The sequence below is a fragment of the Dendronephthya gigantea genome, unplaced genomic scaffold (genome assembly GCF_004324835.1).
Source record: "Dendronephthya gigantea isolate DGI-Jeju-01 unplaced genomic scaffold, DenGig_1.0 000149F, whole genome shotgun sequence".
NCBI lineage: Eukaryota > Metazoa > Cnidaria > Anthozoa > Malacalcyonacea > Nephtheidae > Dendronephthya > Dendronephthya gigantea.
The window spans coordinates 213,855-234,792 of NW_021163159.1; the positions used below are offsets into that span (position 1 = coordinate 213,855).

The 20,938-nt window shown below is 36.6% G+C and overlaps 3 protein-coding genes and 2 non-coding genes across 5 annotated transcripts; 4 read left to right on the forward strand and 1 right to left on the reverse strand.

Annotated features, from left to right (window-relative positions):
* Positions 1–724: 724 nt before the first annotated feature.
* Positions 725–849, forward strand: LOC114536877. The gene has a single exon (XR_003688501.1). It is a non-coding gene; the product is annotated as a U5 spliceosomal RNA (small nuclear RNA).
* A 239-nt stretch (positions 850–1,088) lies between these two features.
* Positions 1,089–1,209, forward strand: LOC114536871. The gene has a single exon (XR_003688496.1). It is a non-coding gene; the product is annotated as a U5 spliceosomal RNA (small nuclear RNA).
* Positions 1,210–7,735: 6,526 nt separating this feature from the next.
* Positions 7,736–9,017, forward strand: LOC114536853 (steroid 17-alpha-hydroxylase/17,20 lyase-like). The gene has a single exon (XM_028558191.1). The coding sequence runs from the start codon at positions 7,736–7,738 to the stop codon at positions 8,933–8,935; it is 1,200 nt and encodes a 399-aa protein (XP_028413992.1). The 3' UTR covers positions 8,936–9,017.
* Positions 8,985–16,892, reverse strand: LOC114536843 (diamine acetyltransferase 2-like). Its single transcript, XM_028558182.1, has 6 exons — positions 16,664–16,892; positions 13,586–13,640; positions 13,366–13,434; positions 11,784–11,888; positions 11,610–11,650; positions 8,985–10,769 (listed from the first exon to the last, which is right to left on the reverse strand). The coding sequence occupies exons 1-6, from the start codon at positions 16,775–16,777 to the stop codon at positions 10,605–10,607; spliced, it is 549 nt and encodes a 182-aa protein (XP_028413983.1). The 5' UTR covers positions 16,778–16,892; the 3' UTR covers positions 8,985–10,604.
* A 592-nt stretch (positions 16,893–17,484) lies between these two features.
* On the forward strand, positions 17,485–20,579 carry LOC114536854 (multiple inositol polyphosphate phosphatase 1-like). The gene is made up of 4 exons (XM_028558192.1): positions 17,485–17,539; positions 17,883–17,915; positions 18,297–18,970; positions 20,334–20,579. Exons 1-4 carry the CDS (start codon positions 17,485–17,487, stop codon positions 20,577–20,579), a joined length of 1,008 nt encoding a protein of 335 aa, XP_028413993.1.
* Positions 20,580–20,938: the final 359 nt, after the last annotated feature.

Here is a 20,938-nt window from a genome sequence, read left to right on the forward strand (position 1 = left end):
ACGACTACGAGTACGAGATTCGTCATTCTCGCGCGTTGTTTGCTTACGCCATCAGTCAAAACTCGTCGTCGCCGGGCATTTGAGTACGAGTTTTTTGATAAACTTCGTACTCAAAAGCCCAACGACTACGAGTTTTGGCTGATGGCGTAAGCAAACAACGCGCGAGAATGACGAATCTCGTACTCGTAGTCGTACTCGTAGTCACTGCTAAAGCTCGCTAATATCAAGTCTAAAGGGTCACTGAAGTAACAGATCTCTACTACGTTCGGTGGACACTGGACGACGCTCTTCAGATCACGCATGCGCTTCATATTACATCAAGTTTTAGCTAAATGTGTCCCACAATCTATGCGGAAGGCAGAACTTACCATTATATTTACATTGTGAGACTTTTGTATACAGTAATGAATGATAATAACGTGATGTTTTGAAGTAAACTACGAAAGTTTCCGAATAGCGGACGACTGCCAAGTGTGCATACTAATTGCCTAGCTGCTGGTAATTATGCGCTGGCCGCGCGGAGGTCTACTATCTAGAACCCGTTTAAAAAAAAGAAATGCCGGATTTAAAGCTTGCTATGCTACGCATCGCAAGCAACTATGCTACGCATCGCAAGCAACTATATTCGTCACAATTGATAACATTGCGCGCGCATTTCCGTGACTACCGTGCTCCAAAAGGGAAACTATTTCGTTATACAGGAATGACAAGCACCGAAGTTTCTAAGCCTTAATTTTCCTTTATTATCACGAAAAAATCTTTCGCTTTTATTAAAGATTTCCGTGGAGAAGAACAACATAATGGTCCTAAGGGTATTTTTTTGTCGCCCGCCGGATTTTCAAGGCGGGTGTTTATCAAAAGTGTACGAGATCAACAGTTACAGTAATCCGGATTCCCAATGCTCCTTTTCCTGGCAGAAGGCTATTGATCACTCCAAAATATCAAACGACAACCCACAATTGATTGAGCAACTGCTAATTATAAAAACAATTATATTCGTCACAATTGATAACATTGCGCACGCATTTCCGTGACTACCGTATTCCAAAAGTGAAACTATTTTGTTTATACAGCACTCCAAAGTTTCCCAGCCTTGGTTCTCCTTCATTTACACGAAAAATCTTTCGCCTTTTACTAAAGATTTCCGTGGAGGAGAAGAACACAATGGGCCTAAGGGTATTTTTGTCGCCCACCGGATTTTCCTGGCGGGTGTTTATCAAAAGTGTACGAGATCAACATGTAGCGTAATCCGGATTCCTAATGCTCCTTTTCCTGGCAGAAGGCTATTAATCACGCCAAGATATCAAATGACATCCCACAATTGATTAAGCAACTTCTTACTAGAAAAACAATTATATTCGTCACAATTCATAACATTGCGCGCGCATTTCCGTGACTACCGTGTTCCAAAAGTGAAACTATTTCGTTTATACAGCACTGACAAGCACCGAAGTTTCCAAGCCTTGGCTACCTTAACTTGTATTACCGACTGTTTTTTTCACAACGTTCACAACGCTGAGATATTCACTGCTAGCGATCGGCAGGGAACGTTCTAAACCAAAATTTAGAAGGCTTTGAAACCATGTTTTGAATAAAGACGACGTTTTGCTCCTTCGATCGAAATCATCGAATTCGGCAAAGTGAATTTTTAATTGAGCGCAAAACCTCTCTAAGGGGACCCTCCTTCCATTTGACGTCCAGTAAGGTTTTATAAGGCGTCCATTTGTTGGATCTATGGCAGGCATCCAAAGGCATCTCCTATGTATTTATATTAGGCATTTATATTTGGCTTGGGTTAGCTGTGTTGGGGAGCGAGAAAAAAAGTGTCCCGCTAACCCAAGCCAAATATAAATGTGTAATGCAAATACATAATGCCTGCGGAGGAGGCTAGGCAGGCATCTCCTCAATAATTTTTTTTCTCGCTCCCTCGACACAGCTAGCCCAAGCCAAATATGCATATTTTAATAAATAAGATATGCCTGCGGATGAGGTTAGCCAAATATGCATATTCTTAATACATAAAAGATGCGAGGCTAATGCTGTTGGTCGTTGGCATTTTCAAAGTGAAGGTACTAACAGGATCTTGTTGAATGCTGACGCCGGGTAAGTTTTGATCATTTTATAGCTGGCGTATGCATTTTCGCGTTTCTTCAATGGCTACCAAGTCAACGTTCAACGTGGTGTATTGCTTAATATACATAAAATGCCGATTTATGCATGTAAAAATGATGATATGCTTGCATGTCGCAATCAGCGCAATAGTGTACGTTATCGAGACTCCACTATGCGTGTTTGATGGTAGTGAAGTCGCAATTTTGTTTGCGCGAGAATATTGAGCTTATTTGGCTAAATTCTCCCGTTTCTGAGTAGGCTTTTACATGCCAGTGCTATTATGTTTATGAATGAGAACCTGTAATTTAACACGCAAATCAATGCTTAGTTTATGTATCATTTCTGGTATTGTATTAAATGAGTTTTAAATATTGCTAAGACGGAGCTTGGAAATTTTTAGATTTGCCAGCTCATTGCTACAATATAGCTATGTAATTTTTTTTAATTATTATTAAGATTGAAACCAATTTGTAACCCGAAGATTAAATAGACCTTTTCAGCTTGTATGCAAAGTCACATGGTCTGAAATGGTTTTATTGGCCTGGTCACTACATCTGAAAAGGTCTATGACAAAGTTCTTACAACAAATAATGTTTAAGTCTATGTTAGTTTACATATTCTAAAAATACTATATAGTACATCACTAAATACACGTTATATAATAAACAATTATTGGATGAGGTTTTTGTGATATGCGGAATAATCGAGGTAAGCGTTATTTGAAGAATACATTTGAAGAATAAGTTTGAAAATCTATCCATATTCGCTTTTTCTACGTTTGCTTTCTTTTGTCTGAATGAGAAATGAATACCGCTTAGTAACCACCGCAGGCTCACTTGCAGATAACTCAGTTATCTGCTAGTATACGTAGGTAACTCAATTAGCAGATAACTGAATTTTGCGTGATTGCGCTGATAACTATCAACTATTAGCCAATCAAATTGCTTTTACCAACTACAATGTATAATAATATCAATTATAATTACATTTTCAATAAAATAGAAGTCGCTAAAATAGTAGATATATGAAGTTAGATAAACCTATACGGTACCAGTCTCTTTCGAGATAACTTGGGGTAAAAAAAGTTTTAAAACGACCTTTTTTGCACGAAAAATCTTTACATGTGCGTGTTGATTGTAAATCATATCCAACGGATGACAGTTTGGGTACTGACAGTTCTATTAATTTATCGTTCTGCTTATTTTTTTTAAAAAAGGAATTACATAAACTTTCCCGTCGAACTTTTATTGTAATTATTCCTATGCTATTTAGTGCATCTCGATAGCTTAGTGAGGGTAGGATAATCCTGAATTCTCGTTTTTATATTCATTGAAATACAAACGTTTTGTCTTAGCCAATCAGCAAGTTGCTAATTACCAGTCCTTACCCGTTCAAGCCTTGCGCCTGCCACAAATACCACAACCATTGAACGTCCAACGTCCACGGTCCATGACATAGAATTTGGACAACTTTGGATTCCGCTATGTTCTGTCACAATACCATAATAATCTCCAGGCGGAATTAGTACTATTATAGTATTTAATGTTAGTACATTCAACGTATTGGTGTAAGAAAATGAAGGACCGAAGGGGGGAGGTAGGGCAACGCCAACCACAAAGTGCTCATCAACAGTGGCACTGATCCTTAAGCCTGGTTTTGATATGTCGCAATTCATCGGCGATGTTCTACGATCTATTGTCGGTGATCAATGAAGTATATAATTTTCTTCGATAGACAAAGGATTCATTGTCGCCGATAAATTACGATACTATGAAAACCAGGAAAAGAAACTGTAAATTACGTTGACGTAGTTGGTGAAACTGCATCGTGATTTCCACCAATTTCACGGTGCATCACCACGCGGCAGAATGTGTTCGATGTTGTTTGGAGTGTTTGAAGATCGACTATATTTATTATATAGTTAATAAATGTTTAAGGCGGCTCCCTAATTAATTAAGAGTGTCAAATACACATTTAAAGAGGGATATTAAGTCATCTAAATTTTTGGCTAGCATACTAAACTTTAATATAACTTTTAGGCAACATAATTATGTAGAGCGGAAATCTATATCGAACTTTCCCTTAGCAACCGTTGCTATACCAACAGAGGCATTTCAATATGCCCACAAATTAAATTTCGGAAACGAGTTCGGTGACCCGCGACTTTTTTTGCCTCAAAATTTTACACTTCGAATGCTTTATCGATAGAAAGTTTAACTAAAATTTTGTGCAGTAGGATTTTTCTAAAGAGTTAAAATAACATTTTTTGCAACATAAAAAATCGCACTGCACAGAATTTTTTTGCCAACGGAGTGTAAGATTTTGATGTGAAAAAAATCGGGGGTCACCGAACTCGTCTCCGATATAAACTTGATTAAACTCTATTTGGTGGCCGTTTTGAAACGCCTCTATCGCTATAGCAACGGTTGCCAAGTTAAAGTTTCGAAATGGATTTCAGCTCTACCTATGTTTTCTGAAAGTTATATTAAAGCTTAATATCCCTGTTCAAAATGAGTGCTTGACAATTTCAATAAACTGTAGAGAGCCACCTTAAAAAAAGAAGGAAACTCGAAGAAGCAAATCACGTGTACAGTAACACGTACTTTTACTTGAATATACCACAATATCCAGTGAATATATTTTTGCTAGGTTGCCGTAGCCGTTGTATTTCCCAAACTCACTAATCATGGGCCCCGCAAAGCGTTAATCCGGCCCTGTCCCTGATTATGATTATTTTAAGGTAATGTAAATGAAGTCAATATATTTATTATATAGTTAATAAATGTTTAAGGCGGCTCCCTAATTAATTCAAATTGTCAAATACACATTTTAAACAGGGATATTAAGTCATCTAAATTTTTGGCTAGCATACTAAACTTTAATATAACTTTTAGTCAACATAATTATGCAGAGCGGAAATCTATATATTTCGAACTCCCCCTTAGCAACCGTTGCTATACCAACAGAGGCATTTCAATATGCCCACAAATTAAATTTCGGAAACGAGTTCGGTGACCCGCGACTTTTTTTGCCTCAAAATTTTACACTTCGGATGCTTTATGGATAGAAAGTGTAACTAAAATTTTGTGCATATATCCATGTTTTGAGCATTGAAACTGGAACGATCATGAGGGGAAATTAAAGCCAGTGCCTTTTACTTTTTCTGAGTTTTAAGCTGAAATACTTGACGCCAAATGTTGAGCCGTATATGAAATTAAAGCTATTAAAAAGTTATATTTCGTGTAGAGATTTCGAGACTTTAGGTTAAAGGAAAATATCTAAAAATATTTGAAAATTTCCCGGTTTCTTGCCGGTTGGTAATTGACGGGTTTTTTTTTTAAATATTTTCTTTGTAGTTAAAGTCTCGAAATTACAACATCAAATATAACTTTTCAATAGCTTTAATTTGACACACAGCCAAACGTCTGGAGTCAAGTATTTTGTCTCAAAACTCAGAAAGACTATTTTGGCTTCAGGCTGAAAAGGGATGTTTGTCATGAGTTGTCGTCATAGTTGTATAGAGTTCACTGGTTTTGAGTCGTTTATACTACGATTGTGTGCGACCAATTACGTATTATACTTTATCAAGTACAAACGCACTGCTTATTTAGGCCGCGGCTTATTTTCCCTCCTATAAATGGCTTTATTATGACCCTGGCGTCTAAAATCTTCTCATTTAAGTTCATTTACCTTTGATTCGAAACACGAAAAGTTTCATGTCTGAAACGAGCCTTAAAAGTTTGGAATTTTTGCCAAAAATTTGCAAACATGCAAAGCATGTATATCATATTGGTTTGCGCCTAAGGCAATGTTGTTTACAGTGGATGCACTCTACATTTATCTTTCGCGATTTATATAAAAGATCAGGGGGCGTCATGCTTAATGTGGTATGAAATAAAAACAATTCGTGATTAAATAGAACGAAGATTACACTTGATACACTGGAGTTAATGACGTCGACGTGAGTAAAATAACGTAGATATTATATATGGTGGCAGAAATTTAACATTAGTCAGTGGTTAAAAAAACGGTAAGCTCGTCGCTATTCTCTAATATAACATTTAATAACAAACCAACATCATATTCACACGTTTATTAACTGTCATTTCAAAAGGCGTATATTTCACTGCCAATTCAAAATAATGTAAATCAAGAATAATCTAGACATCGTTTACACTATATAATTATTCTCGATTTATTGAACGACAATGCTAAAGCATGTTAATATTGTGTTAGTTGTGCCGTGCCAATAAATCGAGTGTAATGTGAGCGAAGCTATGTTTATACAATTCGTGATATTCACACATGCCATATATAGTGATATACGCTCAAAGACTTTTACCGCCAAGCAAGTACGTGCTTATCGTATACACGAGCAAACAAAGGAAAAATTGCCGTGTGGTTTTATTTTCAATTAACATGTAGATTGTGTTTTAAGTGCTATCTATCGATACGATTGAGATGACTCGATGGCGTGTAATATAAAAAAATGATTGATACTGTTCACAATGTTACAAACGCCACCATGAAATGCAAGAATTACTAGGTTTACTCGATCATATTTTGAATGATCAATATTCAATATGCTATAATTGAATATAATTATGCATGCTTAAGTACGTTATTTATATACTTGGCCATGTCACGACACGGCAGATTCAGTTTGAGTTTTTAGGCACAGTTGTTAGTATAAGAAACTCCAAAAGAAAGTAATTTGTGCATGTTCACAGAGGGTGCGACCCACGCAAACCTTCAGCTCCTAAATTAGTATTAGGGAATTTTAGTTTCGCTGCGGCTACAAAATCTTCTAAAGCCCGTTTCATGCAGACGTCGAACTTTTCATGTGCCGAATCGAATGCAAATTAACTTAATAAACAAAGACTTCAGCTCATTTAACATTAGGTTCGGCACATGAAAAGTTGACGTCTGAAACGGGCCTAAGACAGTTAAAGCTCCGCTTCTAAGGCCATTGATACATGAATTGGCGTAAGTGTTGTTACAGATAAAGATGTTATGTGCAAATTAAAGCCCCGTTACACTTTACACTATTTTATTTGAACAACATATTAAAGCCCCGTTTACACTACACTCTATTTATCGGCACGGCACGGCTAAAATTGGTATACCCGTACCCAATTTCATTAGTGTTCAGGATGCCAAAACAAAGGCTGAGCACAGATGAAATGGGCCTAAATCGAGTGTAGTGTAAACGGGGCTTATGATTTTGTGAAAAAATTGATTTACCCTTATATATCTAAATACTATTTCAGGAAAATTAGACATGATGTATACAACCCAATTTACATTCTTTTAGAGTTCAACAAAAATGATGCTTGAAATTGGACTATTGCTGTGTCTGGTATTACTGCTGCGGGATGTCATTACAACTTACAAAATTAGGAAAAAGATGCCACCAGGACCATTCCCGTTTCCCTTCATTGGCAATATACCTCAGATAGTATTCGATCCACTTTATCCCTTCGGCCGACTGGCCCAAACTTTCGGTGATATATTCACTCTTACTACTCCTGTTGGAACAATAGTTGTACTAAACAATACCAAGTTAATACGAAACGCAAGACTCGAGACCAGAGACGATCTTGCAGGAAGAACCCCGGATTCGATGTATCCTTGGAGTGTCATACAACGCTGTAAAAACGTAGCGACAGCGGACTATTCAACAGCGTACCTTTTTCGGAAGAGGGTTTTCAAGACAGCATTGCACACGGCAGTAAATGGCGTGGAAAAGGTGGAGGATCGAGCGAGAAGCGGGTTGGTGAAGGCAATCAAAGAGATTGATCGAAAAAATGGAGAACCATTTTCAGCTCTGGAACTTTTTGAAAGCGCAATAATCGCACAACTTTGGGAATGGCTGACCTCAAAAAGCGTATCATTGGACGATGCGATCGTAAAATCTTCCCACGAACTGGGATACATACTGTCGAACCTTGCCAAACAAGCTTCGTTGTATCAAATGTTCCCATTCTTAGCGTATTTTCCGACTAAATTTAACCGTGATATAAAAAGAGCCAAACAGTTGGTGGATGACTTGTTTCTCCCGGAATTCCATGCACATCAGCAAACCTATGTATCAGGCATCATTCGTGACTTAACCGACAGTTTTATTACTTTATACGAAAGGGAACGTACCAAAGACGGCATCACGGAAATAGGTTCAACAGAAGATATTCCATACCTAATGTTGGATGTCATCATCGCCGGAACAGACACAACTTCCACCGCATTATCTTGGTTCATATTGTACATGGTTTTGTATGATGATATCCAAATAAAAATCCAAAAAGAAATTGATGTTATAACCACGAACGACAGCGCGCCAGCTTGGAAAGATGTTCAAAACATGTCGTACCTTCAGGCTACTTTGTGCGAGGTTTTAAGGATCTCCGGTTTGGTTCAACACACGGGAACAAACGCTATTCGTGACACCACCATTGCCGGTTATCACGTACCCAAAGGAACTCTTGTCGTGCTCAATCTCAAGCAAGCGCTTCACGACGAACGAGAATGGTCAGAGCCTGTCACGTTTAAGCCTGAACGATTTCTTGGTTCCGATGGCAGATTTGTCGGATGGTCGAAGCTTCGTGGTTTCGTGCCATTCGGTCTTGGACGGAGGGAATGTTTAGGACAATCCGTAGCAAAAATGACACTGCTTACATATGCTTCAGCATTGTTGCATCGCTACAAATTTGAGTTACCAGATAAAGAAGCACTTCCTAGCACAGACGTTTCTACTGACGCGTTGTTGCTCCGTCCCAATGACTTTAAAGTCGTTGCAAAATACCGGTCTAGATATATCGAATGAGAGTTAATGGTACACTATAGTAATACAATTGCTTAACTCCTTTTATTTTTATTTAAAAACTGTGATACAAATCGATGGTAACGTAGTAGCCGTCTAGAGCTAACCAAATAGGTAGTGTGCGAGTCGCGATAAACGGCGGAGAATCACTCGAAAAGTATAACGTGTAGCAAATGTACGAGTGATATGCCATTAATTACATTAGATATGTTTAGTGTTTAAGATTTTGGGTATTCCAAAAGTCTAGAGAACCTGTATTATAACTATAGTTAGAGTATCTATTACAATCAGCGCAATATGCATCGAATAATATTCTTGGACGTTTGCATGGTGACAATCGATAAGTAATTAAGCTTGCAGGTACACCACGTAAGTATATAATACTGCAAAGCTTTCGGCCCGTTAACCCGGGCCTATTGCACTGATGAAGGCCCGGGTTAACGGACCGAAAGCTTTGCAGTATTATATACTTCCGGGGTGTACCTAAAAGCTTAATTACTAATATGCATCTAATTTAATAGGGCACTGTCTGATCTTTAAACTATGTATATAAAGTTATGACATCAACTCCCAAGGCAAATAAGAACTTACCTATATATACTTACTTACATATTTTATGAAAGAAGTGTCTTGTAGCTATACGAGTTTCACTATCATAGCCCTTTTGCACGAAATAATTAAGTGAGAACAATTTCGCGAAGGAAAAACATGTTTTCCCATTAGGCATTACACAGCCACTTCGACCTATTTATTGCCCATAGTCAGACATATATACAAAATCTATAGACCAAAGCTCATTAACTGTTAAAATAAAAAAAAATATTGTTTCGAAAAGTCTTTTTATCGTTGTTTCCACAACCTGCATGCATGGTTTGCATAAATTAACAACAGATTAATCAAATCCCCCTCGTCGTTATACTGTTTTGATGCAACGGCCAAACTTTATATTTTCTCTTACTCTATATTCATTGCGATTTAGTAAATACTTTGGTTTCCGCTTGGTATATAAGCTCGTTTAAAGTTATTGACATTGGGATATCGGATAAATAATGAAAGACCACTTGCTAACTTTGGGCTGCAATAATTAACTGCAGCTGTGCTCGATCATTTATCGATTTGTTTTTACCAGCTCAAACCAATGCTTTTTTGCTAGATGGCGAAGTTAATGAAGGTAAGTTTTTATATATTATAACTTATAGTTTGGGGGGGAGGTTATGACTTTATATATTTAGAGTTTAGACATCAAAACAACAGCAACCATTATACCATATGGTTTATCGCATTAAATCGTTAATATATCGGTGACTAGTCAGTGCAGTTATAACAACTGCGTGTTTATAATGCCTGTTCTAAAAATTTGCAATACCTCAAATTCTAAACGTAAATCTGCGAGTGTGTACAAATATTCAATCGTATATCACTCGTGCAAAGCTATTTTATCCATTACCTGCGAGTGACTCATTAGGCACTCGTTAATCGTAAGTGACTGCACATGCACTCTCCGTCATGTTTCTCGCTCTCGTGTGCCTCTCGTTCTCAACTTTCACGTGGAGATAATTTCAAATACTGCATATTCAATTCATTACTGCATATTCAAGTTAATTATTAACGTATCTAATATGTGTTTATATTGAAACATGGTCTGCTATATAATAATTGATCTTCTCATACATTAAGGTTGTGATTTCACCAATTGTTTCATAACTTCATGAGTAAACGTGCATTGCCTCCACTCGTCTTCTACAATTCCACCGATTTTGTCATAAAATGAAATTGCGATATCATTCCAGCATAAAACGTTACAACGAATCTTTGCCAGCCCATTATCGAGTGAAATCTGGAAAAAGTTAAAAGAATTTAAACTCTTTTATATATATTCACCCTTTCGTATATAGGACAAAATACAACATCTTTAACATTGGGTAGTTGCTTAATTGCTTTTTATAATCTCCGGGATTATTTATGTACGAAAAATGAAGATCGTCTCGTAAGCCTTTCATGCGTGTAAATTCTCTATCGAACTATATTTCTTTATTGATGGTATAAAAATGGAAGATATAACTATATAAAAAACTTGGAAGACAACATGAAGGAATTTTTATACCAATCAGCAAGTTTGTTTACATTTTCAGTAACCTAATCAAAATGCATAAATATTGGCTACTTCCAGTAAAAAGGTACATTATTCAACATTTTACATAAAGTATTAAAAATTGATTAGCTTAGCCTAAAGAATGTCGCCAACTGCAATTACCGATTGAATAGTCCTTGGAGATTTTGTACTAGCTTTTTGATGGTTTAAATTCAATACTTAACATTTACTTAACCTGCGAAAGTCCATATAAACCGTCAGCCTTAATAATTCAGCAGGATAACGACTATATACTTTCGTATACCAAATGATAAAAATATTTCCTATCCACTCATAAAGATATAAGTTTTGGTCTAGCTAGCTCAGGAAATTATTTGCTTGGTTTGAAATGTCGAGGGTTGCTGGATGAGGGTTGCTTTTAGTAGAAATATGTGAACAAGGGTTTTTATTCTCCCAATGAGAACACCTCCAAATTTACTTTACCTACTTATTTTGGGAACAATGCGGTTTTATCTCCGCATGAGGAAAAACCCTACCTTCCAACCGTTTAATTCTCATTATATAGGCTCATATATAGTTCTTTACCTTCGAGAGGCATTTTAAAAATTCTAGCCCAATTCCTTGACCTAATATAAATGAAAGAAGTGATATCAATTAGTGATATCGATTTCGGTGGAAAATAAAAAATATGCCAGTGTATATAGCTAACACGCGGTGATGCCGTTTTAAAAACATTTCAAAATCTACATCAACCTGTACCTCGTGAATCGGGTCTAACAAAGAGATCTTCAATCCAAAGCGATCTTCCTTTCCAAGTCGAATATGAATTGACATATATAGCATATCCTACAATTATTCTTTGTCCTAAAATTTTAGATAAGAGATTATTATTTTTACAGTCGATCTTTTGAAATCAGCTATATCTCAGTGTTTATCCTTTTATTTTAGCTACACCCATTTTTCGCCTTATTTTTATTTTTATAACAATAGATTTTAGATGAAAGTGGAGGTCAAGTCCGTAAAAAAGACGGAAAACGACGTGTTATCTGAATATCTAACATCTTCTGTGAAGGTTCGCTACGTGTCTAAATGAGTAGCTATAAACCAGAGCTTATATTCATAAAAATTCAAAACAAGCGAAACTTTGGGAAATTTTACATCAGGGCCAGCTAATTGATACAAGCACAACCGATGCTCAGAAAAGACTTGACTTCCACTTTGTAACAACCTAGGCTATACAGGGTGTATAAAAAAAAGGTAATCCAACTTTGGTGTGCTATTGTACGTGAACTACTCATTCTATTAACGAATTTTATTTCACATTCGGAAAGGCTAGGCTCTTAATTAACTATCGAATGACATGTTTTTAATTGGTAATGGTGAAAAAATGAGCAAATAGGAGGGTGATAAAAAGTGTTAGTCAAAATCGTATATTTTCAACTCTGAGAGTTGGGACTAAAACCATTCAAAATTAACCCCCTTTGGGACTTAATTGAAGAATTTTGCTTCTGAATAAACTACCCGCATATGGATATTAAGTAGGAATAAATCACATCAGAAGAACATTCGAAGAAATGTGGCGTAAAACCAGTGCAAGCTGTGACATGTTCATGATTAATTGTTTTTTTTTATGCACTGCTTTAATTAGGCTCAGTATTGAAAATATGCGATTACGTTTTTTATCAGCCTCGTATGTTCTCACTTTTCACCATTTGGTATTAAAATGTCACCCGATAGTTAAAAGCCTGATCCTTCCGAATGTGAAAAAAATTGAGTAGTTCACGTACAATAGCGTGTTGAAGTTGGATTATCTTTTTTTACACACCCTGTATAGGATTGCTTCCCAATCTATATTAATTAAAATAAATATATTTTGTTTGCTGTCGTTTAGGACGTATACAGATTGTGCAGCAATGTTGATTTTGTGATATTGATGATTACTATTTTCGTCCCAAATGTTGTAAAAATCTCCACATGTTATACACACATGGAGTAGTATACCAAATTTGCGAACTTTCAACATTTTGCAACGAAACTTCCAGTTTCTCTGATTATGATGTTAGTAGGTTTTTTCTAGGTGTAGAGTACACTTCCTTTCCATATTTGGAAAACATCTCTCCTTCAAATAATGTTTTAAATAAACAGTCGTTCGACTAATGTTTTCAATACCATGCATGTGTTTTTACAATTCTTATGTTGAATATGCTTCGACCTATCTTTTGAGAGTTTCGTTTCTAAAACTATATTCTAGGGAAAACGGTATTGATTTTAAAACAAATGTAATTTAATCTGTATAAACACTTAGCTATAAAACCATATATAGACACTTCCAAAAACTTACCTTCATTTTGTTTTTCAGCTACAAGACATCTAAACGTAGGTGAATCTCCGAAACCATCTTTCCTCAGCACTATATATAAAGATATACAGCTTCATCAATAGTTGACCGTAGGTCTAAGAAGGCACTTTCGAGTTTTGACAAAAAAATAAATATATTGGTCATCGTAAAGTGAATTAAATCTAGCTTAATTAAGCCATATTTCCCGTTTTAAAGAATTCACCTTCTTCAGTAACTTCAACAACAGATTCTGGTTCTTTTTCATAAACAGCTAAATCCTAAAAAAATGATCAAATGTCATAAATTGTATATAGCTAGCTAAAAAATACTACAAAAAATTGATGGCAAAAGTATAAAAGAATCCTTTGTTGCAGAGAGAATTTTAGATTTCCCCCTCATATAGTCATATTTCATCTTCTCCAAATTTCATGATTGAAGAAGTGACAAGAAAACAATAAATAATATTAGATTTTACACATGTTATTTTATTACTTTAAACAACCCCAACTCGCGAAAAAATTCCTTACCAGGTACTGCATATACAAGTTATGGTAAAAGGATAGAATAGTAATGAGAGCACAATTAAACTCTATACGTTCAGGAAATTTAAATTCATTTTTTAAAAGTTTTCACTACTGGGTACTACCGCAAAAATGTTAGCTAATTCGAAAAGCAGAATAATTTCTCTAATAACGACAAACATTCGAGTGCCAAATTTTGTTTTTGGGCGTTAAAGGTGTTGTTTGCATGTTAACCGGCGAGCTAAAATCTCTTTCAACTATTCCAAAGTCCATTACCAGCAGCATTAGCTCATTTTGAGATTTGAACAAAAATTGGTTGGCAATTACTTAATATAAAAACCTAATTTGTTGCTTTATTGTGGACGCTCGCCTCCTCCGTAATCCACAATGTCACAATTTATTTTTATGTATTTTTGTTTCACACTCGCGGTTGTGTCATAAGGTGACGACAGTTCGATACTTTATATTACTGTTTATATATATAATGTATTGTTCATCTATTCATTCAAAGTCTTCGACAGCTGAAATAAATGTTAATTTCACCAATTTCACCCTACTGTTATTATCAGACTTCAAGGTTTGGTTGACAAAGTGAATGTTTGCATGTTTTTTCCAAAGTGTGTGTAGCACAAGTTGCTGACGATTTAATAAAGATGGCGGCTTGCATGTACAGCCAAAAAATACCAAGTATAAACAATATACAGTAGGGGTCAAAAGTCGATAAATTTTCTTAATTTACAATAAATAATATATTGTGAGTTGGAAATTAGATATGCTGATCTGAACGTGCGCATTTTTTATAGTAATTATCTCCCCCAATATGTTTTCTTGTTAATTCTCGTCGTATTTAAGTTCTACAAGAAATGCGGATTATTCTTTTTGTGGACAAAAGATGGCAAAACTCGTTAGCGGAGAAAAGAGAGGTCAGATAATCGAAATCAACAATGAACTGGATGTTTTAGTGAAAAATTGAAGTGATGTTATGTGAAACAATTACTTTATGGTTTTCGTATTTTGGTATCCTGATCCAATTAAACTTTTAGGATGTTGCAAAAGCTTTCTTCAAGCCTCTTTTCGTTAACTGCAACATTCCCGCAAGCAAGTTTCGATCAGGGCATCCCCAACAGGAAAACCATAAATTACTGAAATATCAATAATATTATTACAGTTTGCACAATAATACGTTTGGTTTCTTTTGTACAAGAAACATAACACTAATACTTCCCTGATGGGGTAGAGATCCTTGCATTGAAACATTCTTAAGGCAGCTAGGAAACAGGTATTAGAGGCATGTGACAGAATGTTGGTGTTTTAAAAATTGTAAAATATTTTGAGCATATATTATATAAATTACATATTATATATTATACACTTAATGTATGCTCCCGAGGGAAATAGTAAGTTTTGTTTTCCCAATTATAAGAGTCTGATTTCTGAATGTTTCTGAATGTTTCCCAAGATGAAGTTGAGGGAAACATTGGGACTCGAGGGAAAACAAAACTCACTATTTCCCGAGGTAGTGTACATTAAGTGTTTTGTTATAGGAATGAAAACATACATGTTACACAACAATTTCATTTAAAAAACCCCACTTTACTTTGTTATGACAAGAAGCGGGCAACAATTTCTTACTTGTTTTCTTGGCGTGAAACATTGCATTTATGTAAAATCATGTGACTACGAATGAACCAATCACATTTAAAGTACAATGTAAAATCATGTGACTACGACTGAACCAATCACATTTAAAGTTCACAGTATACCTATATAACAATACATATTATATATAATTTATGTTGATATTAATATCTAGGTGATATTAGTATCTAGGTATTAGTATCTGGAATTTAGAATTCTATTATTTTGACTAACATATAAAACATCTTGGACCTAGCAAGGTTCATATAAAATGTTGCTATCTGCTAATAGTAAAAAAAATTAGAAACAGGGGTTTTTTGGTAATTAAACTCTCCAAGCCTCAAAAAAAATCTTGATTTTCTAATATAATTGCAAGAGAAAGCTTGGAGCTAGGGCAAGCATTGTAGAGCCAACCTGGAGCCAGAGGCCCCTTAATTGGGCCCAAATCTTATTGATTTAATATTAATTATTGGTACCTTAAATGTTGGGAACCTAATTGACAATTGGGCAACAGTAGCCTTTTATGTATATAAGGGTAATTTATAGCATGCATAAAAAGGTTATCCGTAAAGGAGCACTTAGCTCTGTGGGTTTTACCAGTCTTTAATTGACAAAGATTGTAAAATTGAAATTAAAAAATTAAAGTAATTTCGATACTTGGGTCATTTTTTAGTACTCTGGGCCCTTTCTTAGCATTTTGGTATTTGCTAAGTATTTGCTTACCCTAGCTTTGCTGGCCAGTTGGTCTTGAATTAATCAGGTGCCTGAGCTAGTGCATGGGATGCAAATTAATTGTACCACACAGTGCAACAACATATTTATGCTTGCCAAATGGAGCATCCGGTTTCAGGGGTTGAAATTGCCAGCCTTTAAACCTGGCCTTGTGTGGTTGAATTCTCACAATTAATTCCCACAAGGTTACAATTTTTTAAAGTACAGCTTGACCTCCTCCACAGTCCACCCCAGGCCCAACCCTAATTTAGTTCCCTTGGAAACTTGCAGACTTACAGTGTGAGAGAAATTCATAAAAGGTGAACAAAAACAATTTTTCCATTTTACCAACTTTTCCATTTTACCTAACTGCACAGCACTGGACAACAACTATGTCAAATCAGCTATACTTTGCAATGTAGCCAACATACCTTTATATACCTTACAATTGCAGCACAATCATCAGGTCTACCATTTCTGATGATAAACCCATCTTTCTCAACAACTTTTGGAAGTTGAGGAATGTTTTCTGCAGCAGTTCCCATGACTCACGATAAAATATATGTGCTATAAAGCCGTTGTTTTATTATCAAACTTTATTATTCAAATGAAAAAACTATGAGCGAATGAAGTTCAATGAACTGGACAGTAACTGGTCACTGTGACACGTTCGCATTGCTATGACGTAATGCATAATTACGTCATAGCAATGCGAATGGGGAATATAAAAAATACAAATCGTATTCCTGGCCCAGCCTCGTACCCAGGCGCTTTTAAAGCTTTGAAAATGGCGTGCGTGGGCGTCGCGCAGCTTCCCCGCGATTTTTCGCTTCCCCCCGCGTGTCGTCCCACGCAGCTGCGCGACGCATACGCACGCCATTTTCAAAGCTTTCAAAGCGCGTGGGTACGAGGCTGGGCCTACAATGAAAACCTAGTCTTCCACCTTGTCAAAATTTTCTTTTGGCTTTTTTCACTCCCTGAGGCTTAGGTCTGCAAAGCACCTGAGGGTGCGCGAACACAATTTCTCTAGTGTGCAAGTTGTAATTTTGATCCGTTTGATGGTTAGCTGATGGCATTATGGTGGCAACGTAGCAGAACTGGAGGCATTGGTGAGGGGAAATTAAATATGAATTTCGCACCGGTCAACAGCAAAGCGTAATTTGATCCTAAAAATTTCATTATGATAATTGGTATTAAAATATATGTGTACATCAGTAAAGCGTGTGAGAGGTTTAGTACCAAAAGCAAATACATGGCGCTGTTTCTAGGCTTTGTCCTGCTATTTTTCATCCAACTTTCTGGCGAAGGTAGAGCGACAAAATTGAAGTCGCTTAATTTTGGAACTAAAACAGCTTACAATCATGACAAATTCTCAAGTGATTCTTCACAACGTCCTGATAATTGTACGCCTGCTCGCATCGAATTCATATCTCGGCACGGTTCGAGATTCCCTAGTAACGGCGACAGGAAGGATATCGATAAACTATTGAAAAAATTAAACGGAGTTTACACGGCAACCTCTTCATTTCGGCTCAAAAATCTCACGTTACCTTGGCGTAAATGGGCGGTATGGAACGACGCAGATGCGAAGGAATTATCGCCTCGCGGGGTAGCAGCATTATTTCGATGAAAAATCGTTTGCGCCCTTAGGACTCTTTGAAAACAATACCACACGGTCGCAGGGTGAGTACTAAGCCTGTAGGCTTTTCAACAAGCGATATTTTTCGCGCGAAGCGGATTTATTCAATTGTGCTTAAGCAATTTGTACCAGATGGTGCAGTTGGCAGCTCTGAAACAAAAGTAAAACCGGCCCTATGCGGTAATCAAATGAATCAAATGACCATCGTCGTCATATACAGTATAACAAGAAAAAAATGAATTGACATTGTTGTATATTGCACACAAATAATCTCTTAATTGTTTTTAAAAATCTTAAATAATTAACACTTATTTACTGCGACCGAAGGAAACATTATGTTTTGTGGACCGGAGAGCTGAAACACTGAGCCAGTTTCCTCACGCCTCGACTAAACCACTAAACTCAAGCGTTTCAATTTGTTCCAGGACCAGGGAGATCAAAATTCCGGTCGGTCGCTATAAAATCTGCAGGTCCAGAAGAGAACGACAAACTGCTGTCGTCGTACGACGCATGTCCTCGTTATGTTGCCGACAGCGACAAAAATGGCCTTCCTGAAGTCGAAAAGTTTACCCAAGGCCCGGAAATAAGAAATGTCATACGAACAATAGAGAAACGTCTTCGAATCAACGGAACAATATCCCTGACATTCGAAGACGTAGATGTGATAAGACGACTTTGTGCTTTTGGAATAATGAACCACGAAGATGATAGCTGGTGTGCTTTACTCGACAGTGCAAGCTTAGATGTTATGAATTATGTCGGAGATTTGAAAAACTTCTACGAACACTCGTTTGGGAACGAGCTCGGCTATGAAATAATTTGCGTTCTTTTGGCAGACATTATCGAAAACCTCGAGGACTTTTCGAAGGGATCTAGTGAAGCTCGTGGAGTTTTTAGATTCGCTTCCTCGGGAACAATGTTTGCTCTCTTGACTGCGTTGGGGGCATATGACAATGGCACAACTTTGAGCGCTTCCAATTTTCGCCCGAACAGTAGTCGGCGGTTCCCGTCACGTCTCGTACCAATGTCGGCTAATATCGCCTTGGTATTGTTCAAGTGTAATCTGAGAGGAAAACAGAACGAAACACAGAATTACAAGGTAAAAACATAACTCAGTTCCTCTATTAAGTCCAGTGTCCTGAAGAAGTCTACACTGCATGGCATTGGCAGATTTCCGTTTTAACCAAATCTTTCAGGCCTGGGCCAGTTGTTCGAAACGTGAAAAAAGCTATAGTGATAAGTGATTTTTCAGTTCAACCGTCGTAAAAAGGCTTTAAAAAGTTATAAAGCTACTGCAATCAGTAAAAAATAAAAAAGAGCTAAAATTCGATGTTTTGACTGTTTTATCGAACTTACTCGTGCATAATCTTTTTGAAATCTTGCTTCCTTTCAATGTGCGGTTGAACTTCCCAATGACGTCAGTATAGTGCACAGGTTTGCTTGAACTTGCATGGACAAAAGGATTTAAGATATATTTACAGCAGCGTCTATTTCGACTGTACATGTTCATTTCAGTCTTCCAAGAAGGATTACGGCAATCACAACCTCTCAGAGTAATTTGGGGGCCCGGGGCAAAATCCGGCTTGGGGCCCTTTCACTATGGGCGCAGTTTACTCCGATCTTATCTTATTGTATCGCATCTGCAGCTCCATTTACACTATATAATTTATTGTCACAGCAAGGCTAAAATTGGTATCGGGTACTTGGTACACAGTTTTTATCAATTCTCGGCCATTCGGATCCAATTGGTGCAGGTACCCACTTTAGCCGTGTCGCGCCAGGAAAACTATGGTTTGCCAGTTTTTTTACCGGGGAATAAAATTTCAAGTAGTTAAAAATATTGTTTTGAAGTGGCAACGACATTTGGTTATTTCCTTACTAAAAACTTTCAAATGAAAAACAGCATAACAGAATGAAAACGTGGTCAAATCGCTAAAAATGACACTAAATATGATACTAAATGTCTTGCATTTTATAATAAGTTGTGAATTAGAACAAATAGTTAAGTACAAAGCGTTTGAGTTGCCATTGTTATAAAACTGTAGTCACTTTCAACTAATTTTACCATGGCTGTGCGATCCTGCCAATTAATTAGCGAATTTGCAAAATAAATCGTTATATAAAGTATATTGCTAAATTTAATTACTTTTAAATAATTTCACGCTATACTTTGTTGGCTTTTTTGTTTTCACACAAATAGCAGAGAAATTCTTTAGGATTTTCAGTAATATTCTTTGAAAAGCAATAGTTATTTTATTCTTTACTCTTGACTCACTCATTCTTGACTAGGGGTCCGGGGAGAATTGTCCCTTTTGCCCATCCCCCCCCCCTCTGAGAGGCCCTGACGGCAATAGATAATTCGGCAGGGTTGAATGAACCAGCCAGCGGTAACTTGCTCGGTACACCATACAACTAAACTTTGAATGAAAACTACTGAATCATATGCGTCATGTTTTTTTTAGGTGCAAATTTTGATCAACGAGAAACCCATGGCTTTACCGTGTTGTCAAGGAAATATCACGTGTAGCTTTGAAGAATTCCAGGCTTATTTTAAACACACTGTCGACAATTGCGACTTCGATGCGATGTGCGCCCTACGAAAAGATAAATCGACTACAACGAAAGCGTTGGGATTGGTAAACCGACCAGGACTCTTCCTGGTGATGATGGAAATGTTTTTTGCAACATTTAAGATGTTAAACATCTAAAACTCCCTATCGTTGGACGTGCTTTTTACACTGTCGCTTTTGTTAATTGTTATTTTGAGAAGGTAATAAAAATGTATAGTTGTAGAATTGCCACGTCGTGCTTTTTTCATGAAATATTTCGACTGAAATGAAGGAACTTTCCTCCACCTTGAAGTGCCTTCTAACCTCATTAACCACAATTTTGATGGCGTCACTTCCGGGATTGACTGTTTGATTAAATTCGTCCTAGCTTTAATACAAAATCCCAACCAAAACATCGTCGATCTTTTGTATTTCCGGCTCAAATTACACAGATTTACCTATTATATTACTTTATTATATACTCATAAAACTGACTAAAAGACAAACTATTTTTTATT

What these genes read in the sequence shown, in the direction of transcription:
- LOC114536854 (XM_028558192.1), top strand. Translation starts at nt 17,485, where the DNA reads ATGGCGCTGTTTCTAGGCTTTGTCCTGCTATTTTTCATCCAACTTTCT. An exon ending in CATCCAACTTTCTGGCGAAG is followed by an intron (nt 17,540 to 17,882) that starts GTAGAGCGACAA and finishes TTGCGCCCTTAG; the next exon opens with GACTCTTTGAAAACAATACC. An exon ending in CAATACCACACGGTCGCAGG is followed by an intron (nt 17,916 to 18,296) that starts GTGAGTACTAAG and finishes AATTTGTTCCAG; the next exon opens with GACCAGGGAGATCAAAATTC.
- LOC114536843 (XM_028558182.1), bottom strand. Translation starts at nt 16,777, where the DNA reads ATGGGAACTGCTGCAGAAAACATTCCTCAACTTCCAAAAGTTGTTGAG. An exon ending in TGTTAGACCCGATTCACGAG is followed by an intron (nt 11,651 to 11,783) that starts GTACAGGTTGAT and finishes CATTTATATTAG; the next exon opens with GTCAAGGAATTGGGCTAGAA. An exon ending in TTTTAAAATGCCTCTCGAAG is followed by an intron (nt 10,770 to 11,609) that starts GTAAAGAACTAT and finishes AACTTTTTCCAG; the next exon opens with ATTTCACTCGATAATGGGCT.
- LOC114536853 (XM_028558191.1), top strand. Translation starts at nt 7,736, where the DNA reads ATGTATCCTTGGAGTGTCATACAACGCTGTAAAAACGTAGCGACAGCG.